The sequence below is a fragment of the Hydractinia symbiolongicarpus genome, chromosome 4 (assembly GCF_029227915.1).
Source record: "Hydractinia symbiolongicarpus strain clone_291-10 chromosome 4, HSymV2.1, whole genome shotgun sequence".
Taxonomy (NCBI): Eukaryota; Metazoa; Cnidaria; class Hydrozoa; order Anthoathecata; family Hydractiniidae; genus Hydractinia; species Hydractinia symbiolongicarpus.
This window is the reverse complement of record NC_079878.1, coordinates 14,716,516-14,727,299: the sequence shown is the minus strand read 5'-3', so window position 1 is coordinate 14,727,299 and position 10,784 is coordinate 14,716,516. Positions and strand designations below refer to the sequence as shown.

Here is a 10,784-nt window from a genome sequence, read left to right as displayed (position 1 = left end):
ACAGAAATTTAAAGGCTTATTTAATTGTACAAATGTGTATGTAGTTGATGATCAAAATAAAAATTTCTGGTTATATTTAAAAAAAGTGTGTAAAATGCTGGCACGGTTTGTTGGTTCATTGGTTAGGTATATGCATTATAGCTTGTCCTCCATAGTCTTACAATTTGAAATAAATAGTTGAAAGCCATCTCTATATTAATAATACGGGTATTCTGTCTGTCCACGCGTCAAAATAGTACCCAAGTAGCGATAACTTCTTTGAACGTGCTGCGAAGTTAGCAAGCCAAGCAGAGATTCGATTTAATTAAAAACTTCAATATTTTAATGCAGCATATGGTCTGCTCCTTTGATGAGAGCAACATAAAGTTCTATTCAGGGAGTTTGGCGGACGATACTTTTTATTTATTTTATTTGTTTGTGTTTTTATGGTCAACACAAAAATAACAAGTTTTAGCTACACGGAGTGACAACATTCAGTGTTTTTATTTAAACCGATTGCGGTTTAATTTGGGACTTTTTACAGAAACTTATTGGAATGACTATGGATCAGCCAGCTAGTATGTTACTAATATAATCTATAACCCTTGTGTTGTTTATATTAGTCCTTTTAGACCTCTAATGTCAATATAGTTCCTCCATTTTTATCCTCTGTCCAGTTACCCAGGGATATAGGTCTTACAGAACTTTGAATTAGAGGAAAAATGCATACAGTTGAATTTATGTAAATCGACTTCCCATAAATCGACAAATCATGTAAATCGACCAGATTCTTCGGTCCCCTGGTCGTGTTTTTCATCATGTAATTCGACTTTGGAAATTTTCTAAAATCGAATCATGAAATTCGAATGTTTGTTTAGGCTTCAAGACAAAATGACAACTAAAAGAAAGCACAATAAAGTTACTTTAAAAATTAATATGATGCGTTAAAAGAGCTAGAAAAGGGTAGGCTGCGTAAATATGTGGCTGAACATTTTAATGTTCCCGGCAATAGCATTTCTACCTGGAAGAAAAACAAACAAAAGATCTTTGATTCGTTTGAAAATTCGTCATTAAAACGTCAGCGTGTCAAAACAGGAACTCACGATAAGTTAAATGAAGCCTTGTTGAAGTGGTTTAAATCAATGCGTGATCACAACATTCCAATCATTGGTCCTATTCTAGTGAAAAAAGCACGGTATTACCTTCAAGGAAGTTTCTGGTAAATCATCAAAAGTAACCAAAGAGATGACTGCACCATGGGAAGAAACCACTTTACCAACTATTCTAGCCAGATACGAACTGAAGGATATTTTTAATGCCGACGAGTTTACCGTCAAAGTCTTTGCACTTCCGTGGTGAACGCTGTTCAGGTGGAAAACATAGCAAAGTGCGGCTCCCAGGGATTGCTGTTTCTAATGCTCTTGGTGAAAAAATTCCAATGTTTAGTTATAACAGGCAATACCATCCTAATAACAAGCTGGAACAACAGAAAAAACTAAAAATAGAAGACTGTGTCGACTTTGTAAATGAAACAATTGGAAAATCAGCCAAAATGAGATGTTCTAAAAATGTTCGTAACCTCCCCCGTCGGTATAGATCCCAAAAAAAATCGTGGATGGATGGCACACTTTTTAAAGAATGGTTACGCGAGCTTGACCGTAAGTTTACTATGCAAGAAAGAAAAATTGTTATGGTGGTTGATAACTGTCCTTCACATCCAGATGTTTCAGAATTGAAATCCATTAATTTACAATTCGTTCCACCAAATACCACGTCTTGTACGCAGCCAATGGATCAAGGCGTTATCAGGTACGTATTTTTTGTTTATGAATTTCTATCGTTTCTATTATATTTTTCGATTGTTGAAAACATTTGCAATGGAATGTCTTCCGTACGATTGATAAATAGCAGTCGAATGTTTTGATTTTGCAACTCCTTTGAGCGCACGAAGCATGGAAGAATATATAGAGATCGATGCAAAAAAACTTTCTTTAACTTATGAAATTCCATTGTTAATAGTCAGAGAGTTTAAATACGATTCGATGATAAAAGGATACCATGCCTATATGCATGAGTTGACCCCAATTTTAGGAGAAATTTTAACGACACGTCCGGAACCTGAAAATGAGATTGACAAATATGCTGTTGCCGTTACTAAAAATGGAAGATTATTGGTCACTTAAAGAAACTGAACTGGTCGATATGCCAAAAGTCTTTTTCTTTCTCGAACTAATTCAATGAACATTGCTAATGTCATTGTTACTGGTGAACGAGTGAACTTAGGAGATGGACAAGGCTTTTTTTTTTCAAGGGAGAAAAAAACTGTATTAAAATTTTAAAAAAACAGTTGGATTTATACCCTCTGTAAAAGATGTTATTAATAGGCAAATTTAACGGTGCCGTTATGAAAAGGAAGAAATTGTTGTAAGTTGCTACATTACATCAGTTTAAATTTATTGATTTGCCTAGTGGGAAACACCTTTAATCATTTATACAGGAATAAACGATTATCATATGTTTTTATCTCTCTTTCATTCTTTCTCCCTCTCAGGTCATTTTTATTCGTAAGATAATAAAAGAATTAGAAAAGGATAACAACTGCCTCAAACATCAATTCTCGAAGCCATGATGATGCTTAGAACAGCTTGGAATGATGTGACTGAGATAACAATTATTAAATGTTTTCGAAAGTCGGGGATCTCCGAAGACGCTCGTAAAGCTGCTATAGATGATGATGACGATTTATTTAAAGAGATGGATAATGCAAAGGCGACAGCGAGGAAGAAAATGTAGAAGAGTTGCAGTGTGACCTGAATCAACTTCGTGAAACAAGGCCAGACTTGGTACCTGAAGACCTTGATGCTGACACCATCATTGATTTTGACAGAAAGGTCGTGACAAACGAATCTCAAACATTGTCTGTTGACCAAATAGTTAACGAATACGTTTCACAGCCAGTTGAATTTGAAGATTTCAGCAGTGACGAGGATGAGCTTCCTGAGAACCCAATATCACCACCATCGCGAAATGAAGTTGATGAAGCAATCGAAGTTCTGAATATATTAGCATTATTTACAACTGATTCGCAGTTAAATCCCTTGCTTGTGAAAGTATCAGAGCAAATCAAGCAAAGAAGATTAGCCGGTTTGACACAATTTTCCATTACTGACTTTTTTCAAAACAAGTAATTGTATGAAAAGTTCATTATTGTTGAAAAGATAGAAGTAGTTACATCGCTTAAACATGTGAAAGAACGGATGAACGAGTTGCAGTACTTTATATTCATTTCAAATTATATTTTGAAAACCTTTCTTTTATGTACACTGAAATACAAAGTTTTTTTCTTTTCTAAGTAAAGGTCTCATTCTGTCAAGTTTTAGAAAGAATCCGTTTCAAGACATTGACGCGGCTGCAGATAGAATGTCAAAAGCAGTCACTGTATTGTCTTTATTATTAACAATAACGACAAAAATCAAGCTTGAAGATTTCCGCCATTAGCCAACTTAGGATTTTTACTAATTTGGAAAATTCTGAACTTAAAGTAGATCTTGAAAACCTAAGACAATGGGGATCATTAAATATCTTGAAATTTTAAAATTCTTAATTATTACAGTAATTAACCTGTGTTTGCTTTCTTCGTTGCCACGCGCATATTTATAGCCAATAAAATTTCGGCCATGGCTCAATGTTGCAGTTGCTTGTTGACTTAGAAGCTCAAATTTACGTGCTTACTCCGGCTAGTGCGCCAATTGAAATCAAACGTTTCGTTTAATCACGAGGATAGAAAAAGAGACAGACCTCGAACAATGATTGACAGGATATCTCATTGGTCTGTGCGTTTATTAACGCAACCATGACCTTTCTCTTGCTGAATTTTCCCAACCATAAGCCAAATCAAAAATGTAAAATACGACAAATACTTTCGGACATGACACATCTCTTAAACACAGGACCGAGAAATACTTTTTAATCTGTAACGATAGGAATTTCTTTCTTTTTGTTGTTGGAAATCTAACAAAAAAAGATGAATAATCGAGTTTAAAATGCAGGTAAACCAAAACAAAACGAAGGGACTGTAAACATTATCAATTTTTAAACCTTTTACGCAAAGAAAAAATCATCATTAAACAAGATAGCTCTATGAAGCCTTTTTCTTTCCTTGTAAGGACATGGTTTATATTATTAACACTGAGGCTCGAAATTGGTAAAAGTTGCTCACTTTTTTACAAAATCATAAGTAAAATTATATTGACAGGGCTCTTGATATTTAAAAACAAGACCCCGTGGTGTTTTGGGGGGGTCCACACTACTGCCCAACTGCCATTGATGAATACAAGCAGAAAAAAATGTCATACCATTTCGCTTTACCAACCTCGTCCCAGGGATTTTTCTCTTTCTTACTGATGAGCAATTAAGTCGAGGGGAGAAGGTTGGAATACGCACACGATAACAATTACTGACACTGGAAACTAGTGGGACATACAAGGGGTGAAAACTAGATATTATACGGTAAAGTTCTATTTTTATATCTTTTTTATGTACAAATAAAATATAAACTTAAATAAACCAAGATAAAAATGTTTCATTATAATTTTTCAGTATTAACAATAACACACTCTCCAACTTACTTAACAATATCAACACTTCAAACAATTGGATTAATATAAACAACCTCAATGATGGAGAGAGTAAATAGGAGACCTAATCATCAAATTCATCAACAAAACAAATTCTAATGAATAAATTAAAGTAACCAAAAGAAGTTACATCAGAAGAAACCGATATTTTCATTAAGCTGTTAATAATGTACAAAGATGGAGTGTATTTAAGAGAAGGAGAACATTAGTTTAACACAAAATTTAAAGCATTAAGACGCTAATAACCACAAGTTATGTAGGACAAAAGATCACAGTAATCGCGAATAATTAACTTCGATAAATATTTTATTCCTCCGAGAACGTTTCCGTAATTGCGCTAATAGTGCGCAGGTGATGCCGCCTTAAAATGAATCATAACAAATGGCTGGTTTCTTTCACGTAGATCTGCCTGGTTTCTACTAACACATGGAAATAAGTTACACACAAAAAGATTTAATATGATAAATATATTTCTTGTCTTTTTTATTATTTATATTAATTTTTCCACTGTTCAGCCATAGTAGGTGCAGGAGCTGGTGGTTGGTGGTATTGCTCGGCACGATAGTCGTAATAATATTCGTTTTCTCGATCAAGAGACGAGCCTTTCTTACGCGCGTACTGTCTTTTATTTTGAAACCAAATTTTAACTATTTTTCTATCCAAACCAAGTTGGTCACTTAACTCACTCATTCTTTCGCCAGAGACAAAAGGGTGTTTGTCAAAAACATTGTTTAACGTCAGTAACTGCTGCCGTGTAAAGACGGTCCTAGCTCGGCGACCGTTAGGGTGGAATCGTATCTCTCGGTGAGATTCGTTGTCTTCTTCCTGAGTTTTATCATGTACATCTCCTCCCTCTGAGCCATATATTTCATGGGAAGTGTTATCGCTCCTTTCATATCTTGGTTTGTAAGCCATTTTAGTTGGATAGTAAGAGGAGTCCTTTGTAGGTACCAGAACGTGAGGATAAACTGGAAAATCATTGTGTTTGGAAGAAACCGTGGTCTGTTTGTTGCAATATTTTCTTTCTTCGTAAAATTTTTTAGGTTTATAACGCAGATCACATAAATCGTCTTCATCCTTGAAGTATCTTTTTTCCGTGTGTTCATGCCGGCGCTCCTCCTTTCCAAGTTCAGTGGATTTGTGTTTCTTCTTCTGGTCGTATGGAAAGGTCATCAAATATCTCTTCCGGTTGCGATTTACTTCCACACAATTCTCGCGATGCACATCCTCATTTTTACAAGCGTCGTCGCAGTCGCTTCTTTCTCCGATATTTTTCCGATTACCTTTATTTTTTTCCTCTTCAATTTCACTAGGCTGTTCTTTTACACCCTCTTTCTTTACTTCCTCTCTTTCGCCTTCCCCTTCACTAATGTCTGGAGAGCTTACATATTCTGTAGGCTTTCTCGGTGACATTTGTAAGCGAATTGCTTCCTTTGGAGACATTCGATTTCTTATGGGTGACATCGAACGCATTCGTACATCTGGTAAATCATAAGGGTCAGAGTATATAATTCGATGTTCTTGATCCTCGCGCAATACTCTTCTTTTCGGAAAGGGAAATCCGGGCGGTGGAGGCATTAAATGCTGAAATCGAGGGTGCTCTGGATCAAAAAAGTGTTCATCTTGATGCGAGAAACGGTCGTAGTTCTTGTAGTACCACTCCGCATCGACGGGAACTGGATAATAATAAGGAACATGTACGACTTTATACACAATCTTTTCTCCTAAGCGTTCTTCTGTCGTTTCTTTCGTATCACCATTCGTATCTTCCATAGTTTACAACGCACTTACAAACAAACTCTTCTTTTAAGTTCGCTTTAATATTTTTGTCACAAAAACTTTATGAATAACTCTCCAAATCGCATCAGCAAGAAAAACAGAAAAGTTCTCTTCTCGTAGAGCTCATTAAATTTTTACGTCGTCTTATTCAATTCAAATATACGCAGGTACTAGTAATAGTATTCTGAAACAATGCATTTAAGTTTTTAATTATACTATTAAAACTCACATAATACGCGCTATTAAGTGTGAGCAATTATTAATTAAAAATGTATTTTCACTCGTGGCTGAGCAGATGGCAATATATTCTTTCTTTATCAAACCAACGCGCATTTGCTCTATTCAATTTATGAAGATAAAAACCTTTTAACATTATGATAAAAGCGGAGATGAGTTATACGAAGTTAGAGCATTATATAGAAAAAAAAACAGAGATAATTATTTTCAAGCTATAATCAGTAAAATATGAAACCGGCTTGAGAGTTTTAACGTCATTAACTGTCGACATTATCACGTTTATTATATATTAAGTTTGTCCCATTTCGTCAAAACCAAAAAAAATCAATTCATTTTGCATCTAAAAAACAAATAGCGAAATTTAAAGAAAAAAAATACACATTTTTTTAAGGAGATCTAATTTTAATAATTTCCAGCTTTTAAATTTTAAAGATCGCTTACTAAAAAATTTGTATTACAATCTCGTTCCCAAGACAAGAAAGTTTTGAGGTTCTTTTTCTCCTTTATTTTTTACATCAATTGCGTAATGTAGATTGTTATGTTATTTTGAAACTTAAGTAAATTTAATAAATTCTTTTCCAATCAGTTTCTGAATACTAAAAATCAAGGTGTGTAGCAATAACAGCCTTGGATTTTTATTTGGATGCAAAGATAATATAACAAATGCTTAAAAGATGTATTCATTTTCTCAAAACCAGAGCCAAACCCAGTTCTCTTTTACCGGTAACAGATTCAAGCAGAGTCTACGAACAAGGTTGATCTTATATTTAGTTTCTGATGGCATTAAAATACGTTTGTCCTCCGACCCCTCAGCAAATATCAGCTATCACCTCCAAATAGCATAAAATTTAAAAAGCCCTGGGAAATAGGTTGTTGTCAACAGTGCGTAGTGCACTGAAGTTTAATATTGTGACACATTGGTTATGTTTTGATGAAAAATCTCAAAATTGCGACATCGTCTATGATTCACCAATTTTTATGTGTATATATAATTTCAGTGCACGATGTTAATACCCACGTCAGATAGAAACGGAGTTCAAATAAAAAAATGTCTGGGTGACATACTTTGCATTAATAAACTTTTTTCATTAATCCATTACGTCATTTAACATAATTTATTTATTAAGACTAATCGAGACTATATAGAGACAAAACAAGGCAGCTTGACATAAAGTCGTATCGTTGTGCGTCGGCAATTGATTAATCATGACACATAAAAATGACCTTGAGAGTGTAGACAGGCCCTTATTCCTTTAATTTCAAATTAAATAGGGTATTAAGAAGAAAACTTGGAGTATAATCAATGAAGTAATAGGTGAAACAACACTAAGCAAAGAAAAACTTCCAAAAAGGTTGAATATTGATGGAAATAAAATCGAGAACAAGTGTCTAATAGCTGAGGAGCTTAATGATTTTTTTGTGAAAGTTGGTTCAAATCTGGCATCTCAGATTGAACCTAACAATTTGAGTTTTAAATCCTTTCTCACTGTTAATAACGCACAAATGGAAAATAACGAACTAAGTGAAAATGAATTATTAAAAGCGATCGACTCACTACAATCAAATAAAAGTCCAGGTTTTGATGACGTAAATAGTAACGTTGTAAAACAAACAAAAAATGATATAAAAATTCCACTAATGGATATATTTAACCTTTCCCTGCTGTAAGGATATATTCCTGAAAAACTTAAAATTGCAAGAGTTTTACCAGTATATAAAACAGCCGAAATGACTTGTGTATCTAATTATAGACCAATATCAGTTCTTCGATGTTTCTCAAAAATACTAGAACGCATAATGTACAATAGATTTTATTCTTTTTTAACTGCTAATAATATTTTATACGACAATCAATTTGGCTTTCAAACAGGTCATTGTACTGATCATGCAATAGTTAAACTTGTTAATGAAATATCAAAGGCGTTTGACGAAAACAAGTACATGCTAGGAATTTTTATAGATCTAAGCAAAGCATTTGACACCGTAGATCACAAAATTCTACTAGAAAAACTCAAAAACTACGGATCTGCAATTCCAACATTCGCTGGTTTGAAAGTTATTTATCCAATAGAAAACAGTACATTTCCTTTGACGGTGGAAGTACAAATTACAAAACAATCATCTGTGGAGTTCCACAAGGTTCCATATTAGGACCACTCTTATTCCTTATATATGTAAATGATTTAAACAAAGCTTTGAATATTTTACATTCAATTTTATTTGCAGATGATACAAATCTGTTTTATGCACATAAAGATGTAAAAACATTATTTCGCACAGTCAATTATGAACTCTCTAAGCTGGCGGAATGGTTTAAGGCAAACAGACTGTCCCTAAATATTTCTAAAACAAATTACACACTTTTTCACAGGCACATAAAAAAGATGATATGCCATTGAAGTTTCCTGATTTATCTATTAATAATATAAGTATAAAAAGAGCACAATCCATGAAATTTTTAGGAGTTATTCTTGATGAAAATGTTACTTGGAGAGAACATATAAATATTTTAGAAGAAAAGGTCGCAAAGAATATTGGCATCCTATTTAAAGCAAAATTTGTTCTAGATCAGTATTTAATGATATGTTTCAGAAGATACAACATAATATCCATCCAGATTTTCAATTAACAGTTTTTTTCAACCTAGAATTAATTATACAATCACAAAGTTCTTTATAACTAGCAGAGGACCTAATTTGTGGAATACATTTCTTGATAACGACATGAAAACTATTACATCACTTAACGAATTCAAACATAAACTAAAACATAAACTATTGACTACTGACAATCTATATTTATTTTAGAACACACGACAGTTACAACGTACGACACATATAACACAACTCCTCATCATCTTCAATGCTAACCTTTTATATAGGTTGGGGGCTTGGTGATAAGGCTATTATAGCCTTCTTTCCGCTCCTGCCATTTTTTACCTCTCTAGCTAATATTTTCAGCATATGCAATCCTATCTTTAGATTATACGATATAATAGCTTAAGATTTGTATTTTATTCTTACGGAAAACTGTAAATTCTTCAACGGCAATTCAATTCTTCCAAAAAAAAAAAAAAAATTAACATCGTGAGGTATAACAAAGAAAAAGGACTCTCTTAAAAAAAAATCTGTTATAAAATGTTTTAAAACAATAAAAAAGTTTTAGGTTTTCATACGACTGCTTTTTCCGCTCTAGCGAAAAAAAATCTTGAATTGGAACTTAATGGAAATCAATTTCCCGCTTAAAAGAAAAGACGTTCAGAATAAGATGGCTCCATAAAAAGAAAAAAACCATTTGCTACGAAATTTAAAAATAATAACAACTTTGTTTTTTATGCCAGCGAATTAAAAGAAGACGTAACAGGAAACAACAACTAAAACTTTATTTCAGGAAAGAGTGGACAGTTATGAATTTAAAGACAATTTTTTCTATACTAGTCGGTAGCCCGTGGATACATCCACGGGTTCGCCGATGTTTATTTACCGCATTTTATGTGTCTCGCAACTGCAGTTACCATTTTGCGTGACAGACAGACAGAAGTATACGGGTATTATAATATAGACTAGTCGTTGCCCGTGGAAAAATCCACGGGTTCGCCCGTCCTTTATATACTCATCGCAACAAAGCGGATAAAAATATATCGCATTTGATATTCGTGTTTCCGTAACATCGTTTTCTAACTCAACGGGGGGTCTGCGCAGAGACATACAGACGAGGGCTATTATTATAGAGACTAGTCGTTAGCCCGTGGAAAAATCCACGGGTTCGCCCGTCCTTTAAATTCACCCGTCGCAACAAAGTGGACAAAAGATATATCGCATTTGGTATTGGTGCGCATTATAAAAATTTCGTGATTCCGTTATGGGACGGCAACATCAAAGGAAAATGAAGACATCCACTTTGCCTGTCACAGACACACAGACAGACACACCTAGCGTATTATTATAGAGATATACGAAGGGTGGAACTCGTGGGCTAAAATATATATCTATATAAAATGATATCAGCAGCAAAAATCTGAAAATCATAAGACAGAACCACATATTTTACCAAGGGTTCTTCGACATTGTTTATCGTATTGGCTAGCGCTGAAACTTGTGAACGCGACACAACTGAAATTTGCAGTTGGAAGCTAGGGAATCCTGACTTAAA

General features: G+C 34.0%; 1 protein-coding gene across 1 annotated transcript; it reads left to right on the top strand.

Moving 5' to 3' along the window:
• The first annotated feature begins 1,224 nt into the window (after window positions 1–1,224).
• On the top strand, window positions 1,225–1,903 carry LOC130642261 (tigger transposable element-derived protein 4-like). The gene is made up of 2 exons (XM_057449349.1): window positions 1,225–1,334; window positions 1,426–1,903. Exons 1-2 carry the CDS (start codon window positions 1,225–1,227, stop codon window positions 1,901–1,903), a joined length of 588 nt encoding a protein of 195 aa, XP_057305332.1.
• Window positions 1,904–10,784: the final 8,881 nt, after the last annotated feature.